A 23,136-nucleotide genomic window follows, 5' to 3' on the forward strand; every position below is an offset into this window, starting at 1 on the left:
GAGGTCAAGGAGTAACTAAACAAAAGGGCTTCCAAAGAAAACAAAACTGAACTGAGGTGATTGTGGATTTAAACGCTGCTCCACCAAAGAGGGGAAGAACAGCGCGGGAGAGAGAAGGTGAGCAAACCGCGTGCCTCGCGGCTGCTTCACACACACACAGACAAAGACTCGAGAGTGGGGCGGCGGAAGCGAGCACAACGCTCTGCTCCACCTGACTCGAGAGAGAGAGATGGAGGCTGTGGAGCACACTGCTCTACACAGCTACACCAAACTCGGAAGGGGAAAAAACGGCACTTGCAGTGGATAGGACAGAAGGGAAACGAGAGCCGGAGCCCAGAAAAAAAAACGGCATAGATTCGCTCCCATGAGTGTCAGAGATCCAGCACCGAGTGGCTGTTTGGCGTCCCTTAAAAGGTGTTCATGACAGGTGTTAGTAATTAGCCAATTAACCCTGGGCGCTGGCCTGGTGCGCCCTCAGATGCCCTGGAGGACACAGCGATCTGGCAACAGCCCTTACAGTAACATTGCAAAATCCTGTAATATACACATACATCCCTAGATACTGTATGTGTTCAAACAAACAAACACACTCATTGAGAGAGGAAATCACTTTTATTGATGCGGCCACTGTAAACTGGTGATAAAGTGTAAAATCTAGTACAACATGTAATGGTTCATTAGACATGATTTTTCATTTCGTCTCAATGAAGCTTGCGTAAATGTCTCATGCACAAACCAGACTTCTGCGTCTGTCTGCATGTGGAGTACGATCCGAAGTGTGAGGGACTACTGTCTTAATATGCAAAGTGGAAAAAACTCACCAAACTGAAGTTTGAGTTCTACAGCTATAACTAATTCATTGTCAGAGACTACTCAGAGACACGCAGCATGGCGGCAGAAGCCTGTACAAAGACATAAATAAAAGATGAGGACTGCAGTGGGACCTTCTACACCGAGTTTTACCTCGATATGCCAGTCTGCTTTGTCATGCAAGTCAACTAAAATAGGGCAAACAAAGCTTTGAACAGAAATAGTGCAGACAAACCTGGGCCAGTCAGCTGAAGTGTGCTGCATGGATTTTTACTCTGAACGCATTTTAGAAGACGGGGATCATCAGATAAATGTAACTAACATTCACTCATTTAGACAAATACTAAAAATCCCACTCATTGCCAAACCGATTCTCAGGTAAAAAAAATAATAAAATCTGGTGTCAAAAAAATCTAATAATAAAAAAAAAAGTTTTTATACAGTAAGGTCTCCACCAGTGTGTCTGTTGCCTTTAAGCCACAGGCCAAAAGGCTAATAATCTAACTCATGCTAAACTATGTTTAAAGTGTTTAAAAGCATAATAAAGTGTTGCACCACTAGAGTGCGCTACAGTGCAGAGTAGAAACAGTGAGACGTGCACCAAAATAAAAAAAGAACACATTGTAGACAGTCAGATGATGCTATAAGGTTATTGGTACTTTTAGGAAAGTTCTTCATTCACTCAAGTGATGCAGCTCCAGCGTCAGATGACTCAATGTTCAATTGTTTTTGTGTGTAGATCTTGTATATGCATTGTTTTGCACATTTATTTGAAAATTCTACCTACACTTTCATCTGCCAATGATTTTATTTAACTTTTTATTTTTCTACCTTACTGTTTTTTTTTCAATGCTTTGGAACAGACTTTGTTTATTTATTTTATATGATATCTGTATGCCTTCCTTGAAAACAAAATGTGTTGTACTACTGGAAACCTTTAACAAAGTGTAAAAAAAAAAAAGATGACAGACAATTAAGAGTAGTCCAAGCACTGTGACCCGTCTCATAAAATAAGTGATGATGGCATGGACAGCATGCCTTTGGGGCAGAAAACAACATGTTTTTTTCCATTCTAGACCTGGAATGAAAACCTGTGTTTGTGTGAAATAAATAAACGTGTTAAATAAGCAAACACTGACATGTATTTACAAACCATGTCAACAAGGCTGAAAAGTATGCTCTTAGCCCTACGTGCACACCACGATAAAATCGCTCTCCGTCACCCGTGCAGCAGACGATAGACTAGTAGGCAGGTTGTATGCTAAACTGTTTCGTAGAGCAAACCAGTAAAAACAATATATATGGCTTTATGTATTAATTTAAGGTTCACAACTCATCATAGCTACATGTTAACTTATTCAGAATATGCTTTTTTATCTTGATGGGAAATTTTCCTTTAAAAATACAGATTTAAATACTGTTTTGAACAATAAAAAAAAGTTCTCCATGTTTTTTGGGTACGAGAGAGATTTTTTTGCTGACTACTGGTGTCACTTTAATAACTGAAAACGAATGACTTCTGGCCGTTGTGTTGCCTCCATCGCTTGTAGTATTTCATATTTACATTTGTGTGTTACATTTATGTTCCCAAAATTATTAGAATTCTTTTTTACAAAAATTGCAAAAATAAAACTCTTCCCTGACCAAAACTTAAAGCACCTTTATATAATAATGTTGCTACTAACTGCACTATGTAACTCTGGTAAAGCAGGCAGGAGGACAGCCCTCTTGAGAGCTGTGTAATGGTGAGGGGCCTGAGAAATCACCTACAATCCCTTCTCTCAGTCTGACTGCGTGAGGAGCTGTGTGCTAGGTTAGCTATGGCCGTTAGCCTGATAGCTAAATAAGGGAATACCAAAGGCAGCGCGAGAGGAGGCAGAAACATGTCAAGCAATTCAGAGTAAATGCTAGGCTAATAACTAACTGCTAGCTGTTGTCATGTAATGTGGTTAATGTCAATGTGGTCATTATCAGCCCCTTATGAAAGATGATCCTGGTGTTTTAAAGTAAAGATAAGTGTGGCGAAAATAAAATTATATAATTCATTTTGTGTCTACGCATTTAACATAGCATTGTCTGCCCCAAAAGCAGGCCACAGAAAAATGAACCCAGGAAACCGTCAAAAGTCCAGATGTAGAAGCCAAAGGACCAAAGGGGTCGTCCGACAGACATGCAGTTCAAGTGAGCAGTCCATTTTTGGAAAAGCTGGAGTTCTGCTGTTGATGGTTCTCAGGAATCGAGCATACCCTGGAATGTCTTTGATCTTGATGAACATCCATTTCATACAAACAGTTTTTTCCTCTTTCAGCACTTGCACTGTAAAGACAGAAGTGAATAAATATTTAGATCAGTGAAAAACGTACAGGCTGCTTCTGTAACGAAAGCAGCAGCGAAAGAGCGTAAGCTTTAAGAAGATTCTGAGCCTCCCACAGTATCCACTCGTCCATTCCTTCCTTCATTCATCCTTTCTTCTGATCTTGTCCTCGTTTTTTCCGTTATTCACTCCTCTTCTTCTTCCTCTTCTTCCTCCTCCTCTTCCTCACCCTCTCCTTCCTCCTCCTGCATGAACTCCACCATCAGTTCAGCGGTGCAGGATGCCTCTCCTAAGCCGTTGACTGCCTTGCAGGTGTACTTGGCGTCGTCGTCGGGACACACCTCAGAGATCACCAGGCTGCAGTGGCCGTCCTCCTCATAGTCGATCTGAAAGTGGCGTGTCTCTTTGATGGGCTGGTCGTCCTTGTACCACACCACCTCAGGATCTGGGTACCCTGAAGGTAAAGAACATGAGTAAAAAAATAGCTGTAAAAAAAGTACAGAAGTCCTTTTAGATTAAAAAGCCCAACTCCAAATTAAAGAGACAGTCCGTAAATTTGTGTGATTTGGAGATATATAGACCTCTCTGGTAGGGGTTGGCAATATTATATCATATACAATATATCGTGACACAGGAATATCATGATATTAAAAATCCATATTGTGATAATAGGGCTGTTCTGTCTTAAAAGTAGTCTATTATTCACTGTGAAGTTTAGGTGTATTTATTGTAGAATTGTTTTAGTTTGCGGTTTATATGCATGCACTAAATATTCTGCAGTATTATTTGCTGCATTATATTATTTTATGCTATATTATTTATTTTGCCACATTATGATTATACTGTTATACTATTATACTATATTCTTATTATATTATATATTCCTCATATTATAGTTTTCCTATATCGCCAAGTATATCGTTATCGCAAAAATGCCCTGAAATATTGTGATATTATTTTAGAGCCATAATCGCTCACCCCTACTCTCCGGTAAGAATGTGTACTTGAACATAAAATGTGGAAAAGTTCTTTTAATGCACGTCAATGTATTGGTAAATAAATTGCTGTGTGGAATTCTATTTTGTTTTTTATTTTTGTTTATTTATGAAATAATGTTAAAATTTGGACATTCCACAAACCTACCAGAGCACTCTGGTTTTAGAATGAATATATTAGACACTGCAGGAAAGCTTGTGCCAGGACACTGCTACCATTAATTACATCAGTGTAAAGTAAACTAAAGTAAAGTGAAGTAAAATGTTTCATATAGACATAAACAATACAGTTCTTTCATATATGGAGACTATAAAATAGAAACCCCTCATTCTGAATAAAGCTTAAACTCAGCATAGTTTCCATCATGATGGGGACAATTACAACAACTCAAAACATTGTGGCATCTTCACAGTTCTTAAAATGTGGCTCTGAGTGCGCCTATAATTGCTGGTTCGAGTCCTGTTCATTTAGCTTGCCATCGGCTACCAGAGCCCTGAGTGTGCACAATGGGCCTTGCTCTCTCTGGGTGGGTAAATGGCACTCTCTCCCCACATCACTCCAATGGGTGATGTCTGCAGCATTAGGCGTCTGTAAGGAACCGAGTCGCTGCACTTTCCTGCGAGTGCTGTGATGCTACTCAGCAATGCTACATTAGCAGCAGTTGGAAAAGAGGCAGTGACTGACTTCACATGTATCAGAGGAGGCACTCAATACAAACCCCAAAGCATCATGGGAACACTTCATTGTTGAAATACTTAAAAAATAAGAGTACTGCTCTGTTTTTGACAGACAATTAGACAAATTTGTTTCTTTAAAATATATAACATATAACATATATATAACAAATAATTAGTTTATTCCACATACATGAAAAATCTTTCTTTTTTTAATAATATGATGCATCCAAACAAGCGGTCTTTTATCACTGTGATTTTCCACCGGAAATTTTACAGGGGAAATACCTTATATACCTTAAATACCTTAAATATTAAAATATTAAAAGCCATCTCTAACAAACCAATTAAATTAAAAACATAAAAAGGAAATTCAAGGAAAACAATCATTCCTAAAGAGTATGGCATATGTACACTGCACCTAGATTCCCAATGAAATATCAAGTATATTAAAATATCTGAATGTATCCATGATTTTCTTATTCAAAATGTAGTTCATCATCACAGCATCATTACATAAATATGTTCTCATGTGGTATCAGCCAGCAAAGTTTTTATTGTATGTGTTTATTGTATAGGTTTTGTTATCTTGAGCATTGCTTTTGAAATTATTGAATAAATTGCCTTAAACAATCTATTTCTAATTTTAATCAAATTCCTTCCCAAAATTTAAAACTTATTACCCAATCCATGCTCATATGAACCCCTATAGAGACCATTTGTCCAACTGCCACCAATGCAGAATTACTGGGTAGCCAACATTCTCATAGAAAAGTCCAGTATCCCCAGTTTTGATACATCAACCAACAGGTGCCAGTGCTGGCTGAAGTCTACAAGGGGACACAAACTTTTTTTAAGAAGACTTCATGAGAGATTTCGGGTCAGTGTTAATTACCCTCGATCTTGCAGTCGAAGCGAGCAGCGCTGCCCTCCACCACCTCCACATCCTGGATGACCATGGAGAAGGTTGGAGCTGCGGGGGTATGGTTCTCGTCTTCAGCACTCTCCAGGACTGGAGCAGGGGGGTTCTCTGTAGACATGCATACATATATAATATATTAATACCTGTTTAACACACTGATTTTAAAGCCTGGCATGGTGTGAGTAACATGAAAAGTTAGCACTGCTAACCTGGTTTATTATCTTCTGTTGGGCTTTTCTTTGGGCCAATCCCGGCTAGCATTCCCATGGAGCTGAATCTGGAAATGGCTCGCACTGCGTTTCCTGTTTTCTGTACAGCACAGATACAAATGTACTTAGTTCCTGAACACAATGAGCAACTCTGAATCATCTCTTTCATTTCATTTCATTATTCTTACAGATTTTTTTATTTTTACTGTTTTTAAACATTGACCAGCATGGTGGTAGCATTGGAACACTGTATATGTATTATATATATATATATATATATATATATATATATATATATATATATATATATACACAACACTAGTTGTATTTATATGTTCAGTAATAAAGAAGACTAACAATTTGTTTTTGGTTGGTGTCATAACTATTAAAATGTGTGTTGTAAACCATTCTGCTCCAGAATAAGAACAAACCAATGATTCCCACTATATCCCTTTGTACACATCCATATGGAATCTGTCATCACTGTTATGTGAAAACCTTAAACCTCCTATTTTGATATTTTCTACTTTTTGATTTAATTTCATAAATGGACCAATAAAATGATCCAAAATGACTACATGAAACTTTCAATAAATATTCCACTAAAATTGAATTCTTTCTTTCTCATTTTTTCTGAAAAGTTGCCATTCTAGAGACAAGTTTTTGTGAGAGGGATATGAAATACTGCATATACTTTACATAGTATATTATTTGCTATACTACTTTTTTATCCTCTGATTCTTATACATATGATGATCAAAGTAAAATAGCGCCCTCTAGGGGCAAAAAGGAGACAAAGTCCCCTAATTGGCTGTCTTTTCTGAGACGGAAAAGTGATTGAGTGTCTTCTTGGTAACCTCTTCCTGCCATAAATTACTTCTGGAAAAAGACATTTTGATATCTTAATGAGTGGCAATCTATGGGTGTCCTTCTGCCCTTCCAGTACAAATGTACACTTTCTATGTCACTTCTCTAATAAATAAGTGCCCAAAATAAGTGCCCCCTCCAAAAAAAACATTTATAGTTGTTTCCACGCTCACATGATCATTCTGTGTGTATCTATGGCTGCATGTCTGGCGAAAATATTATCATGTATATGTGCATAATTATGCTGGAAACACAATGAATGATTTAAAAGTCAGCAAAAATTATCAAGTTCATATCTATTGTCATGTATATTGTACAATAAGTCTATAACATAATTACTGTGAGTGGCCCTGTGAGAGTCTGCCACCGTGAACAAAGCATCAACCCAAAAGCCGTGTGCACTGTGATCTCTGTAACTCTGACCTGCCATCGGCGTCTCAGTATGTACTTCTTCATGCGCTCCTTGGACAGCTGCTTAGCCTCCATGTTCTTAGTGTCCTGTTTAAGCCAGGTGTGCTCCAGGCACTGGGCACAGGTCAGCCTGGCCCTGCAGTTCAACAAATCACAGACAGGGGGCGCACTCAGACATATAATGAACACAGATTCATAATGACTTTCCTCATGAGTTTCCTTTAAAGAACAGTGATGCTGCCAGAGCATTAGGAGCTTATTGATTGTATACTATAATATACTGATATACTATAACATCTGACATGCAGTGATAAAAAAAATTATTAGATTAAAGTAATGCTCATGTAAAAGTCAATACCAGTATTTTAATTTAGTGTTCTTAAATCTTAGTACTCACTTCATATCTTTCTTGAGTAGACTACTGATGAAATTCTTGGCCTGCTCTGAGATCTCATCAAAAGCCTCGTCCTCAAAGTCCCAGGTTGCAGATGTAACATTAGCAAGGGTTTCATTATCATTGTCCCCCATGAATGGAGAGAGACCACTGACCCTGAAGTGAAAGAGGAGAAAGGTGGGGGTTAGTTAGATGTCATAGCATAGGATCGTATTTTTCGCACTATAAGGCGTATGGGATTATAGGCACATAGTCAATCGAGCATTGGATGAAAACGGTTTATTTGGGTGAGTAAAGCACATTTGTTTACTTACAGTAAGCTTAGATTTCCACATTTCCACTAAAGCTAGCCAGACAGCGCTACACTGAGGAACCCTGAGTGTTCTGGTAACCCAGGGTGTTATTAGCTAGAGTGGTTTGTCCCACAGAGATTGTTTTAACATGGTAAATGGGAAGGGTACAGACCGATACACTAAACTCTGATCGACAAAAGTGCTAACTAGTGCTAAGCTAACACTACCCCAGGAGTGCTAGCTGGGGTTAGCAGCAGGCTACATAACATTGTACTTGAGTGGAGTGGCTTTACTGCTCCTTACAACCTAACTGATAAAATTCATACATAAGGCAGACTGGATTATAAGGTGCACTGACAATTTTTGGGAAAATTAAAGGGTGTTAAGAGCGCCTTATAGTATTAAAAATGCGATATATATATATATATATATATATATATATATATATATATATATATATATATATATATATATGGAGGGTCGGGACAAGCAAATAACTCCTATGATACATGTAGTCAGCTCTGCCTCTTATCCAATTACCACCAAATAGTTTAACTTACACCAAAGATGCAAATCTTGCAAACATTGCTTTCTACCTTATTAATATAATCAGATTTTAATTTCTTTATTGTGTTGTATATTGGCATTGAAACACTTCATCACTTCCTGTTAGTAAAAAAATGGGTAAGTGCATTTATTTTGTGTGCTAACCTACCAAACCCCCACCATAAAAATTAGTTCATTTTCAACAAAGATTCCCCCTCCAATCAGTTCCGTGTACTGTATTTTCTGTACACACACTGATACAGACTATATAGCTTCAGAGGTTAAACCTAATCAAAAGGACCAAAATATCACGCACAGGATGTAACAGATGACGCCGATGCTCCACATATCTGTTGGATAACTAATTTCCTCATAGTTGATCACCTCCGGGGCCACAAACTCAGGTGTTCCAAACAGAACTTTGAGGGAACCAGAGTTCTCTATAGACAGAAGAAAAAGTTAAAAAACCACACAACAAATTTAAAATCAGGGTTTAGAATGGAAAACTAAAAAACTAAGAATAACAAATGGATTTTATCATCTTCAGAATAGAGCAGTGTTACTCAGTCATGGTCCTGTCACCCACCTGCCCTGCACATTTATGCTCAATTCGATTTCACCCCTTGCCCATATCACCATCCCTATCCCTGTGTTTGGCGCGTTCACAACTAGATGTAGCATGTCCTGGGTAGGGGAAAGGACTTTTGATTCTTGTTGGGATAGAGGGGTAGGGTGTCTTGTTTTTATTGAGATAGAGTTATAGGGTGTTCAATTATTTTTGGTATTTAGGGGTAGTAGGGTGTTAACTCTTTTTGGAATAGATCGGTAAGGTGTCTGATTCTTGTTGGGATAGAGGAGCAGTATATCCAGTTCTTGTTGGAATAGAGGAGTAGGATGTCCTGATTCTTGTTGGGATAGAGGGGTAGGGTGTGTTGATTCTTGTTGGGATAGAGGGGTGTAGGGTGTTCTGATTCTTGGTGGGATAGTGGGGTAGGGTGTGTTAATTCTTGTTGGGATAGAGGTGTAGGGTGTGTTGATTCTTGTTGGGATAGAGGTGTAGGGTGTGTTGATTCTTGTTGGGATAGAGGGGTGTAGGGTGTTCTGATTCTTGGTGGGATAGAGGGGTGTAGGGTGTTCTGATTCTTGGTGGGATAGAGGGGTAGGGTGTGTTGATTCTTGTTGGGATAGAGGGGTAGGGTGTTCTGATTCTTGTTGGGATAGAGGGGTGTAGAATGTTCTGGTTCTTGTTGGGATAGAGGGGTAGGGTGTTTGATTCTTGGTGGGATGTAGTTGTAGGGTGTTCAATTCCTGTTGGAATAGACGAGCAAGGTGTCTCGATTCTTGTTGGAACAGAGGGGAAGGGTGTCACCGTTTTTGTGGGGATAGAGGGGTAGGGTGTTCGATTCATTAGGGTGTCTCGATTTTTTTTGAGATTGAGGGGTAGAATGTCCAATTAAATGGTGGAATGGAAAAATTAGAGCAAAACCATAGCAAACTGCAGTAAGATAGAGGTTAATGAACTTTACCACTCATCTGCATTTCAACAGGCTGGCACGGTTGCCTACAGAGCCTCACTAGTTGCTGCTAATGAAGCAGTGTTTTTTTATTTATTTATTTTATTTATCAGCTCAAAAACCTTTTTAGTGTCAATGGGTGTGGTAAAACAGAAAACACTAAAATGGGCAGTGCAGGGTCTATCCAGGACCAGGATTGAGAAACACTGGTATAAGATATGATAAAAGCACTCATTCTGTTAGGAAGACCCCAACCTTCATCATGGAATCAACCCCCTTTTTTTGTTACAGAAAAATACAGATGAGTAGGTGAATGTGAGTACCTAGCCTCCTCGCGAGACCGAAGTCAATGAGTTTAATCTTGCTGCCAGTCTTGTTAACGCACATGATGTTTTCTGGCTTGAGATCCAGGTGCACGATACCCTGTTTGTGGATGAACTGGACACCATCGATGATCTGGAGCATGTACTTAATGACCTCGCGCTCGGTCAGCTCAAAGTCCTCGTCTACGATTCGCTCAAACAGCTCACCGCCAGAGATCCTGCAGCCAATAGGAGAACAGGGTGACATCACCAATCAGTTGACATGTTTACTAATCACCTGGGATTCCAGGAAACATGAACGAGGGACAGAAAGTGGAAGAGACGGTGCAAAGACACAACTGGCAGCAGTACACTTTATCAGCATTTTCCATTATACAATACAGACTATTCTGTTCCTGGAGAACCGATAAACAAATCTCATACTCCAAATGAGATTCGAATCTGGGCCTTTTTTCCATCATGGCTGCCAAGCGAGAGGCTGAGTGGACCCCTCCTGAACCCCTCCCTCGCTCGTATCCTTCAGTGCTATATAAGGACATGTGACAACCACTTCTCCAATCACACAGTGCTGCCTCTGCACGCTGATCTCACCATAAAAAGCAAAACTGGTGAAAAGATTTATGGGTGTTGGGAGGGAGGAAAAAAAGCTCACCAAACACCCCGGCGTGTTCAGAAGAGATGGAGACGAAAACACTTTGCTTAACAGCTTAATGCAGTCATCACTGTCACCTTCAAATCCACGTCACACACTCAGAACGACAGAAACGAAACCCACCTGGATCCTGTTAGCTTTGGTTCTACTAGTTAGAGCTTAGCATGGGTCACGTAAGGAGGACTGGACTTACATTTCCATCACCATCACAATGTCGGACTTGCCCTCGAAGGCATCCACACACTGCACCAGCTTGGGGTGGTGGAGGCTGTTCATGATGCTGATCTCCTGCCGCACGTTCTCCTTCTCCTTCTGTGAGAAAGCCTTGATGAACTTCCCAGCCCACATCTTCTTTGTAGATTTCTCCACCAGTTTAAAGACCTGGCCAAATTTACCCCTGAGATGAGAGAGGATGGGAAGGGAAAATTAAAGGAAGTTGAAAGATTTGTATTAAACACTTGTAGAATATAATAGAAAAGATTTCAGGGAAAGCATGGTCAGTAGAAGTATGCACTGTAAAACACAATTTTCCCAGAAAATGTCACAGTATTTTCCTGAAAACACCTAAGTATGAACTGTTTTTTCCATGTTTTATGCAATTTTACAAAAAAAAATTGTGGAATACATGAATACACGTTTTCTTTGCAAAATAAATTAAGTACATTGACAGAAAATACTAGTTTTATGTTTTAATGATTTACATATATAAAAAATGCAAAAAAATAAATGTATAAAATGTAACAAAAAGACCTTTATACATTACAGAGAGTTTCTGTCTGTTAAAATAAAAAAAGAAGTCCTGTTAGGTTTCAGAATTTTAAGTATTGTGACAATAAGGTGTTCCCATAATCCTTTAAAGCTTCTTTAGGATTTGTAGTTAGAAAAAAAAGACTTTTCAGAGTATTTCTTAAGCATGGTCATTTTGTGTGTTTTAACTGTCTAAGAGAAGTTTTGGTGGGGATGGCTGGATGTTTTGGTGTTTTGCAGTGTTTAGTTATGCAATTAAAAGCAAAATGTTGTAAATGTACAGTTAATCTATTTCACAGGAGATCCTTACGTGCCCAAGCGATCCTCCACACTGTAGAAATCCTTTACACTGCAGTCTTTCTTTATAACCACATCCCTGTATTCTGGTTCTTTCTCCGAATCTGAGACATTTTAAGAGAAGAAATTATAGATGATTAAAGCTTTACTAAAAAGAAACATCAGCAATGAATACAAGTCAGTAAATGATAGTAAAATAATATAGGGACTGGAAACCTGGATAGAATTTATAACATAACATCCATCTTTAAAAGTATTATTTCAACATTTATTCTTATAAAATGTCTCTCTATTGTAAAAGCCATTTTGGTTGTACATTGACATACAATCTTGAAGTTAATATTCCATTATTCTCTACAGTTTTTTATGTAAAATTCATGGCTTCCTACTGCGATTCTACATGTTCTACTGTAGAATGTGAAATTTACAGTAAAACATTGTAGTTATATGCTTGGGTTAAATGAACTGATAAATGAACACTGCCTGTCAAGTCTTGTTATTAAGACTTACAAATTTGTAAGTATATACTATTATTTTAATTGACACCACTAATATACAGTAATTGCATTTTTATTTACATTTCTTACATTCATTCTTTTATTTACATTTAAATATCCACTATAAAAATTTGCATATGAAGAAAAACAAATGCGATTAATCGCAGTTAATCACAGAATTTTGTTGTGATTAATCAGATAATTTTTTTTAATCGAGTGACACCACTAGTTATATTCTATTGTGAATTAAATGTGGATCCTAACTTTTTTGGAATTAGTGTTGTAAAAAAGGATGTTTGGATGGATGGGTTGAACCCTGGACTACACTGACTGGAACACATACCGTCATCAGACACAGCCGCCTCTGTTTCCTCTTCTTTTTTCTCTATGAAGAAAGATAAACATAAAGTAAGTTCATATAGTAATTCAATTGTGCTTCTGTCAGTCAATGAAATTCACTTTTCACAATTCTTCTATACATATTCCCCAGTATAAATCTCAACAGAACTCACTCTCTCCAGACTCTGTCTCTCACCTGGTTCTACCTGTACGCCCACAGTGACAGGTTCTGACTCAGCACTCGGTTCTCCAATGCCGTACATGTTAACAGCTCGTACGCGGAACTTGTACTGTCGGTCGGAGAGCAGCTCCTGGATGTGGTAGGAGGTGCTGTTACAGGAAGTGAGCGCCGTCCACTTATCGTCCACCGAGTTCCAGATCTCCAGGTTGTACGACTGGACGATGCTGCCGCCATCATACGTAGGTCCATACCAGGAGAGGGTGAGCGAGGACTTGCGGATGTCTGAAGCGGCCGGGACCCCAGCCGGAGGATCAGGCTTATCTGAGGGATAGAAACGCAAGGATTGTGCACAACACAATAAAATAAGATAAAATAATCCTCTATTAATCCCAGAGCAGGGAAGATTTTTAGTATTACATAAGCAGAGCACAGGACAGACATTTCAGGAAATATACAAACAATACATAGGCTACACTTATATTAGAAGCCACATTGTTCAAAACCGATTTTTTTCATATTTGAGAGAAGAATCGTAGCTTTATAAAGGTGAAATTGATGTGTTAGCTGCTCATATGTGGAGAATCTTTTGCTCGAGTGGAGAGCACATTAACACAGCAATGAAAAAAACAGATCTGAGCCACATTAAGCAAAAAAATCTAAATAAAATCATAAAATCTACACAATTAGAGAAAATTATTTACCAATATGTCTGTGTGTTATTAATCAGTGACCCGTGATATTGTATATACAGTAACAGTCAAAAGTTTGGACACACCTCATTCAATGTTTTTTTTTTAGTCTTTTTCCCTACTTTTTGACTTAATACTGAACTCATCCAGACTATAAAGGAACACAAAAGGAATCAGGAAATTACTTTTTAGTAAACAACCCAAAATACTCTTGGAAGCATTTGGATGGCTCGTATCTGGGGCACAGTTTCTAAAGCTGGTATCTCTGATGAACTTATCCTGTGCAAATGAGGTAACTCTTGCTCTTTCTTTCCTGGGGCGGTCCTGATGAAAGCCAGTTTCATCATAACATTTGATGTTTTTTTCTTTACTAGGTTGAGTAGTTCCCAAAAAAAAAAATAAAAAAGAATTTTAGGTTTGTCCAAAATTTGATGGTACTGCATGTTAACAGTAAATAAATAGCAAATAAATAGGGAGCACATTATGCTATTATTAATGTTACGAATAAATGAAGTGGATTTGATGGTCAAGTTTTGAATTTTTGGAGGGGATGTGGAGCGTATGACAGCTATCAAATTGTGGCTGTCCAAAAAACCTAAATCTCCAAAATATTAACTTCACTGGAGAAAAGCAAATCTTCTTAATTTAATGAAGGGTAATGTATGGGTATTGTGAGGTAATGTAAGAGACATATTTTAAAGTAAAACAACGCTAAATGATGTTTATTGAACAAAGCCATTGAAGTCCATGCGAAAAGAAAATATGTTACACGAAATAAAATGGTCAAAAACCTTCCTTAATGTACTGCAATTTCACATGAAAAGAAATACAGCTCTGAAATAATTAAGAGACCACTTCAGTTTCTGAATCAGTTTCTCTGATTTTGCTATTTATAGGTACATGTTTGAGTAAAATGAACATTGTTGTTTTATTCTATAAACTACGGACAACATTTCTCCCAAATTCCAAATAAAAATATTGTCATTTAGAGCATTTATTTGCAGAAAAGTGAGAAATGGCTGAAATAACAAAAAAGACGCAGAACTTTCAGACCTCAAATAATGCAAATAAAACAAGTTAATATTCATAAAGTTGTAAGAGTTCAGAAATCAATATTTGGTGGAATAACCCTGGTTTTTAATCACAGTTCTATGCATCTTGGCATGTTCTCCTCCATCAGTCTTACACACTGCTTTTGGATAAATTTATGCCACTCCTGGTGCAAAAAATCAAGCAGTTCAGCTTGGTTTGATGACTTCCTCCTTCCATCTTCCTCTTAAATATATATACCAAAGGTTTTCAGTTTGGTAAAATCAAAGACACTCATCATTTTTAAGTAGTCTCTTATTTTTTTCAGAACTATATATTCCCTATATTCCATTTTTATTTGTGTGGGATCACAAAACAAGCGAACAAACAAACAACTGCAAATATTTATAAGCAAACCAAATCAGGAATGTTTGAATGTTACCTTCAGTTCTCAGATTACAGTCATACATGTCCTATTATTATGGGCTTATCTTAGATATGCCAGGTCAGGTGTTCCCTTATTCTCAGCTAATTAGCTTTGTTCAGTTATAGAGGACCCTGGGGAACTCCGGCTACATTCCTCCACACTGACGTCACAGTAACGAGTCAGAAATTAAATTACAGGGTTTACATGGTTAGAGCCTTTAAATAAGTAGGACGCAGATGGTGGACAGCAGTTAATGTGTTTATGTGTGTGTGTGGTCATGTGGTCAGATAGGTCACAGGGTTGCCTGTGGATCCTGAGTTATCACAGTATCTCATACACTGTTAAAAGCAAAAGCACAGGCTACTCCACAAAACACACAGTTTAATCAGAATATTATGATCACCTCTTTCTTTCCACACTTATTTTATCAGCTCCACTGATTATATAGGACACTTTGTAGTTTTATAATTACAGACTGTAGTCCTGTATCTGTTTCTCTGCACTCTTCAATATCCTCCTCTCACCCTTATATTTAATGAACAGTACCTCACAAGACCACCACAGATCAGCTAGTGTTTGGGTGGTGGGTCATTTTTAGCACTGCAGTGACTGCACTGGCATGGTGTTGGTGTGTTAGTAGTGTGTGTTGTGCTTGGTATGAGTGGATCAAACAGAGTTTTTAAATATCTCATTCCATCATTTTTTCATTTATTTTAAAATGTCTAGTTGTGGCCTCTAGTATGAATAAATGCCATGTGAGCTGTTTTTTGTGAAAAAAGTGCTCCGGAGATCTGGTAAAACACTGCATTAGTTCGGAGGAGGCGTGCCGGGGACATTTCGGCTCTTGCTCATGAATATTCATACATGCAAACATATCGCCACTGATTGGCTAACAGCACTGCAAGAACCACAGTCAGAAACATTTTAAAATAAAGAAATGTTTACACTCATAACAGTCTTTGCAGTGTCATATGTTACTTTACAACATGTGTAATGCCCTGCTAAGAGCAGTACAGCCACTGACCTAGTCTTATGCCAAGCTCACGATGTTCACTATGTCAGATTAAGCAGTTATCTTTGTGTTGTTCTCAGGGGACTGTCAACACTACAGGCTAGTCACCGACCAATCATCGTCCGCGTCCTCGTGTGAGTTCATAGGTCATCCTGGGGGAGAAGCATAGAATCTGACAATCATGGCTACAGAAGCGCTTTGCGTGATGAGAGAGAAAAGTGACTGTGGACTCGACCCTGGGTGACCCAAATGGACATTACATGCTTCTTGTACTCCAGAGAGAACCTAAGGTATGGTAAAGATGTAGCTACTTAGGTTTCAGTATGTGTAAACAGAATATCTCATGGATGAAGTAGATTATTAGATGATTATTAGATTATTCTTCTGTTTCTCTGGTCCAGTGAACTGCGGGAGCACTGCCGCTTTCTTTTCCTGTGTTTACATCTGTGCGCCACAGAACGCTCTGTCTTTCTATTGGTCTGCGTTAGGGAGCACTTCGCGGAGCAGCGTGTCAAACCAGGCAATAAAATACAAAAAATTCTAACATGCTAGTCTTTCCGTCGGACGCTCCGACAGCGTCACGTCAAATTACTGCTTTTTCACTGTGTCACACTACATGGATATTTGTCGCTCGTGATACTGAAATTCGTATCTGATGCACGCAATTTGTCGGTGCTGACAAAATCGGGTCAAAATCGGGCTAAAATCGTGTAGTCTGATCCGGGCTTTAGAGTCCTATATAAACATATTTACTTACACAGACCTGTGTAGTTCAGGTCTAGAAAGGGGACCTGAACCAGGGTGAATTTTTACTTTTTACTAGTGTAAACATAACTGTTCTAAAAATACACCTACCTATCTCAATTGTACTTTGCTGGTGGTGTTCCATAGACAAATTCTAACCACTTGTTTTTTTGGCTCTGAATTACAGGGCCAAGCATACAGGAACCGCCATGCTGTGAGACATCGTCGGTGCCTGCTTTCAGCTCTATAATGAAATTGTGCTTCAACAGATGAGCTTCTGTCTCTGACTTTACATCTTCAAGGTGGAGCAGTTAGGTAGGAGTGTCTAATAGAGTGGAGGGTAATGGATTATACTTCTAAGTCAAGTCAATGCAGAGATTACAGCATAGCTTCAGGGTTAACACCGTTGTGCATGTTTAGATTGGTGCATTCGTGTGACTACGCGCTCTGCAGTTTAATCACAAAGGCGGGAATGTTTGGGCAGGAACACAAGGCCTGCCAGGCCAATCATAACTGCTGCTGTCTGCCCTGAGCAGTGCATAGTTACCTTTCTGGGGAGGTGTGTGTCAGGCTATGTCATAGGCAACAGAACTATGCATAGGGTTCGCCTAGAATCAATGCTGAAGCATAAATTCCAAAAGTGAACACAGTGTTTAAAAACTCCATCAGCACTGCTGTATCTGATCCACTCGTACCAGCACAACACACACTAAAACACCACCATCATACCAATCAGTATCACTGCAGTGCTGAAATTGACCCAACACCCATATAACAGCTGCTCTGTGGTGGTTTATCTTCTGAGGTCCTGATCATTGAAAAACAGAGTAAAGGATGATAATTAAAAAAAAGTATACAGAGAAACAGATACAGGACTACAGTCTGAAATTTTAGAACTACAAAGTGTCTAAAATGATCTGCGGAGCTGAGAAGATAAACAATGCTGTGGTCATAATATTCTGGCTGGACTGTGTATATGGGATATTATATGAAATATGCTGAGTTTTCATACTTCTCCCTCCCTCTCCCTCTCCCTCTGTCTCTACGCCCTTTTTAGGCAGTGAGTTTCGTACCTACTACAGTGAGATTGAGAGAGGTCTGCTTGCTGCCATATTTGTTCTGCAGATCCAGCGTGTAGCAGCCACAGTGATCCTGATCACTGGCTGCGATCGTCAGCTGACTGCTGTTCTCCTTGGTTTCTATGGTAACGCCTCCACTTCCTGCCTGGATCTGGAACAAAGATAACAGCCATGTATCAGAATGGTGTGAACTGTGGCACAGAACAACACAGCTTAATCACATTTTTATGTCCTGTCAACATGCGTGGTCTCTGTTGTGGCAAGCTGCATGACAGGGTGAATAATGACAGAGTGGACAATTTAAGTGAATTAGCGTCTAATGGAAATCTAGAGCTGCAGATGTGTTGAATTGTTCATGGTGACCTTGTTCTGTTTTAAAGATTCATTTTGACTTTTATAAGGACTTTAATCACCTTAATATTTTACCATGACAGCTGAGTGGACAGCTTAAGCTTTAATCTCAGTATGAAATGAATATTATTAATTGCTGGACATGCAGCAAGTGTCTTTAGTTCCTTGAAAACAAGTATAAAACAGTGTTGTGATGTCATTAAGAAAAAGAAATTCTTAAAAAAAATACTTATTTGACCACTTAAAATAATTATTCAACTCAACTAGGCAACACTGCAGACATGGCATAAAATCAGGTGCTCTTAAGTTTGAATATTTTCAATTATTGGAAACCAAAAATGCATTTTAAAATTATCATTCAATTCATTTAAGTCCCTTTTGTCTAGCTCCACTGTCCATCATTACATTTGAAACACACATGTACTATAACTACATGTTTGTCTATTTTAGATAGATACTATTTGTCAAAACATACATACAATTTTATATGTTACATGTTACAAATTAATGTAGTGGATTCGATGTTCAAGTTTAGAATTTTTGGTGGGAATGACAGCTATTAAATTGTGCCTGCCAAAAAAAATCTAAATATTAACTTTACTGGAGAAAAGCAAATGTTCTTAATTTAATGGAGGTTAATGTATGGGTATTGTTAAGTAATGCAAGGGACATTTTTCAGCGTTGAGTCATTTTTAAGCCTGGTAGTAAAATAAAATATGAAATTACTAAAATACAATAACAATGCTAAATTGTGTTTATTAAACAGTGCCACAGAAGTCTATGAAGAGAAAATATGTTTAATTAATTAAAATGGTTAAAAAAACGTATTGTTTCTTAATGTGTTGCAATTTCACATCAAATATATCCCTCTTTAAACAAACAAATAAACACCCACAAATGTTTACAAGCAAACCAAATCAGGAATATTTTGAACATTAAAAACTGTCCCCCAGTTTTTGTTTAACCCTTTCACACCATTTATTTCACCCCCTATAAAATAATAGATCAGTTTCCGAGACATTTTCTTTGAGGAGATAACTCCACACATGTCTCTTAAAGGGCAGACTGCAAATAACAGCAAGTGGTTGTTTTTACTAAGTGTGAGATTGTCAGGTTCAACATTTCAACACTGTTATATGAATAAATGATAGTAAACTAATTGTTAGGGAAAGTAAACTAAAGATCTTGCAGGAAATTGAAACTGTTAAATGTGCTAAATACACAGTGCTACTAGCTTAGTTAAACATGGAATTATAGCTACTATTTACTTAAAAAACTGTCACATTCAGTCCTGTTACTGAATGTAAACGGAAACGTTTGTTGAACTGTATATATATAATGCATAATTTTGGATAAAACAGAAAAATATTTCCATTAACTGCTTGGCACAAAATAAAGTATTTTTAATAAACTAGAAAAAGGTTAACATTCATGCAATAATATTATTATTATTATTATTCAGAGTAAATGGTGAAAAATGTATTGTTACACAGTGTGTACAAAAACATCTGTAATGTTCCATCCAATCTCACCGGCTTTTTGAACTTGAGCCAGGTGCAGGTAATGGGTGCAGTGCCTCCGAAGTTACACAGCAGCTCCACCTTCTCTCCTGCTCGGATCTTCAGGTCTCCAGGGAACTGCAGAACCTGGGGAGGAGAACCTGCAAAGACGAGAACAATGGAGGGAGGACTAACTTTTTAAAGCACACATAGACAAGATCTTCCTTTTATCCCTTAGCGAACATTGTGCTTGCTTGTGTATGTACATTAGTCTGCAAGATGTTTAAAAAAAAAACAAAAAAAAAACACATTCTTTTTTTCCAAATGGACTACTATAACTCGCTGCTTACTTTCACTGAAGGATTTTTTTTTTGAAGTATTGCTGCTGGTAAAGTATTAATTGCTTTCTCTGCATGTTACTCTTTGAAATCCATCAATGAAAGTTTAACACACTAAAATGCTTACAGGCTTAAATAAGAAGAGAATTGGGGAAGCAGCATTTTGCTCTTATGCACCAAAAAAATTGAATAGTTTACCAACTCAGGTTAGACGCATCATCAGTATCAGTTTAACAATATTAAAAGGCAGCTGAAGACTTATTACTACATGATTATCAATTGCATTTTTTATACATTTATACATTATAAATTATTACACAGTCCTTCTATTCCATGTGGTTCCCAATCCTGATTCTGGAATAGCATGATTTAGGAAAGAAATTATGTTTTCCAGTACAAACACACCCGTTTTATCTCAGGAAAAGCTTCTTAATTAGCTGAGCTGGGCCGGGTTTCCCAAACACATGTTAGTACAAAGATGATTAAAAATAGTCTGACTATATTTACAATATAAGAGCACCTCAAACTAGGCCCTGATTGGTTGGATTAGCTGTGTTTGCAGCAGGGAAACTGAAAACATGAAAATATATAGGGTCTGAACTCTTAGAACCCAGACTGAAACCCAGAGCTCTGCCTAATGGTGACTTATAATTTGTTTTAATCAGACACATTCTCGAGAATCCACAACTTACCCTGTTTGGTGGGAGATTTTGGCGCTGGCTTTTTCTTTATTCTGGCTTCATCTGAATAAGATAAAAAAAACATCCGTCATCAGGAAATGAGCTGCATTCCAGAAGACTGGTGAGTCATTGCATAACATTACATGCTTGTTGTGCTTGCAGTGAGTAGAGTTTTTGCAACATTGTTTTTAAAAATATATATTTTTTTCAGTAAAATGTAAAACATGTGAACAGAGCCCTGTGTGGGTGACAAAGAATGCACCAAATATTTGGCAACCAAAAATATTTTGCCAAAAATGGCAAAAAAAAGCATTAGTAAAAAGATAATTTATACCATACAACGAGCCATTTATTTTAAGTCTTATTTTAGTGTTTCCTCTACCGGAGGATCAGAGGACTTTTCGGAGCAATAGTGGCAGCCCCAAACTCCTCCCTAGCCCAGGAACATTAATGGCTGGAAAAGCACTGTGCTTTACTGTACTGTGCTTTGTTGGTTTGTCTGCTGGGATGTTAAAATGTTCAGTATTTAATAAGTACAGTGGTGTGAAACAGTGTTTGCCCCTTCAGGACCTTTTGTTTTTTTTGCATGCATGTCTCTCTTAAAGGACCAATATGTAACTAATTTTCAGTAGTAAATGATAAAATGATCAGGATGTATCATCAGATATTAAGGAAACATGTTGAGTGAAAGCACTGGCAGTTCTTGTCAGCAAGGCTTCAGCAGTACGTTCCTATTTTAAGTGTTCACTCTGTCCCGGAGTTTTGTGTCAGTTTTGTCCTCTGTCTCCGCCCGCTGCTCGTTCCCCAACACTAACCCCACCCCCGAGGTTGCCAGCCGTAACACTACACTACAGCGATTGGTGCTGCAGCAAAGAAGCTAGCTAGCAGAGCTCAGAGGTTCAGTTAAAGCCTCAGCATGTCTCAAAAAATAAGGAATATAACAAGAGTGAATATTGGAAGTAAGTTTGAAAGTTGGAGACTTAGGGTGCTTTCACACCTGAAAGTCCGGACCGTGGTCCGAACCAAGGTTCATGTGTTTGCTACATTGTATATATTTGGTCCGCTTATTTTTGTTTTCACACTGCAGTTTAGGGAGCGCACCAAAGACCTTTGCGTGATACTCCTACATCCTTTCATCATCACTTACGTAACGATGCGTTTTCCTTAACCTGACGCTGATTGGTTTTAGAAGGACATGCGTCTGACGTTTGCGTGTTGACAATTTAGTGGGTGGTTAATTCGGTGGGAAGCCTTTCCAGGATAAGGATAAAATGAATTAACAGATTCATTTCGTCTCCATAGTAGTGCTGCTATTGTGGTTTTAATACCAGCAGCAGCAACTTTAGGCACAGTAGGTTAGTTCAAATTCGCCAAACGAACGTGCTTGTCCTGAAGCAACTGTATCCACGGCTCAATTTTCCTGCTTTTCGGGTTATTTTGAGAAGGTTGTGGAGAAAGACTGTGGAGAAACAGCCTGCTCATTTAAATAACCCCGTCCCTGAGGGCTGCCTCGCGGTCACAGGCTGCGGGGGAGCGGAGCTGACGTTCTCTTATTGGTCCCGCCCATAACCAGCCCTTTTAAAATAACCACACCTTTTTTGAATAGAGCTGAATAACGTTTTTAAAAACGAATTCTGTGGGGATTTAAAAAATTGACAATATAGGGTAGAATTACAGAATAGAGGTAGAATTACAGTATATTGGAAAAAAACGTGATTGAAAGTTGTCTGTTTTGCCATTGAAACCTATGGGGATGGGTGGGGTTACACAGCTTTCTGAAACCGAACAGCAGGGGGCGCCCCACCTGTGGTGACTTCACTTTTGAGAGACGATGCTCTGTCCAGCTATACACAGTCTATGGTTCGAACCATCCAGAAAAATGCTTTCACACTGCAGGCGAGCCGGGCCATGGTTCAGAAGATCCTGACCCGAGACTACCTCTCTTGGTCGGATCAAAATCTGTTCCTTTGGTCCGGACCGTGGTTTGCGGCCGCTTTCACACCTGCTACTTTGATTCGGACCAAATTGAAAAGTCAGAAAGTCCGGACCAAATGAGGCAGGTGTGAAAGCACCCATAGAGCTCAAAAAGACTACAAGACCGACCCAGAGCTGCTACTATTCCCCTGAACAGGTAAGCTAACTGGCTAGTCAATTTAGTCAGGTAATTTATCACCACCACTAGATGTTTTTACTAGGGACTTGTGTTTAAATTAATTTAAAAAGCAGAGGATATATCTGAGAGAAATAGATCGGTAAGCAAGGTTAGCTAAAGGGATCTGAATGTGCTGGATAACGCAGTCAT

At 38.5% G+C, this 23,136-nt stretch overlaps 1 protein-coding gene across 1 annotated transcript in view; it reads right to left on the bottom strand.

The window, feature by feature from the left end:
* Positions 1 to 593: 593 nt before the first annotated feature.
* The window catches only part of mylkb (myosin light chain kinase b), a 36,073-nt gene continuing 13,530 nt past the window's right edge, over positions 594 to 23,136 (bottom strand). Inside the window, exons 4-17 of the mRNA XM_022675490.2 lie at positions 20,847 to 20,897; positions 19,850 to 19,977; positions 17,961 to 18,117; positions 13,002 to 13,307; positions 12,810 to 12,851; positions 11,983 to 12,073; positions 11,119 to 11,322; positions 10,274 to 10,491; positions 8,753 to 8,876; positions 7,601 to 7,753; positions 7,216 to 7,339; positions 5,926 to 6,025; positions 5,690 to 5,824; positions 594 to 3,578 (exon numbers count right to left, since the gene is read on the bottom strand). Coding sequence (XP_022531211.2) covers positions 3,310 to 3,578; positions 5,690 to 5,824; positions 5,926 to 6,025; positions 7,216 to 7,339; positions 7,601 to 7,753; positions 8,753 to 8,876; positions 10,274 to 10,491; positions 11,119 to 11,322; positions 11,983 to 12,073; positions 12,810 to 12,851; positions 13,002 to 13,307; positions 17,961 to 18,117; positions 19,850 to 19,977; positions 20,847 to 20,897 — 2,102 coding nt within the window. The 3' untranslated portion in view covers positions 594 to 3,309. The remainder of the gene's footprint in view (positions 3,579 to 5,689; positions 5,825 to 5,925; positions 6,026 to 7,215; positions 7,340 to 7,600; positions 7,754 to 8,752; positions 8,877 to 10,273; positions 10,492 to 11,118; positions 11,323 to 11,982; positions 12,074 to 12,809; positions 12,852 to 13,001; positions 13,308 to 17,960; positions 18,118 to 19,849; positions 19,978 to 20,846; positions 20,898 to 23,136) is intronic.

Source organism: Astyanax mexicanus, chromosome 5 (genome assembly GCF_023375975.1).
Source record: "Astyanax mexicanus isolate ESR-SI-001 chromosome 5, AstMex3_surface, whole genome shotgun sequence".
NCBI classification, from domain to species: domain Eukaryota; kingdom Metazoa; phylum Chordata; class Actinopteri; order Characiformes; family Acestrorhamphidae; genus Astyanax; species Astyanax mexicanus.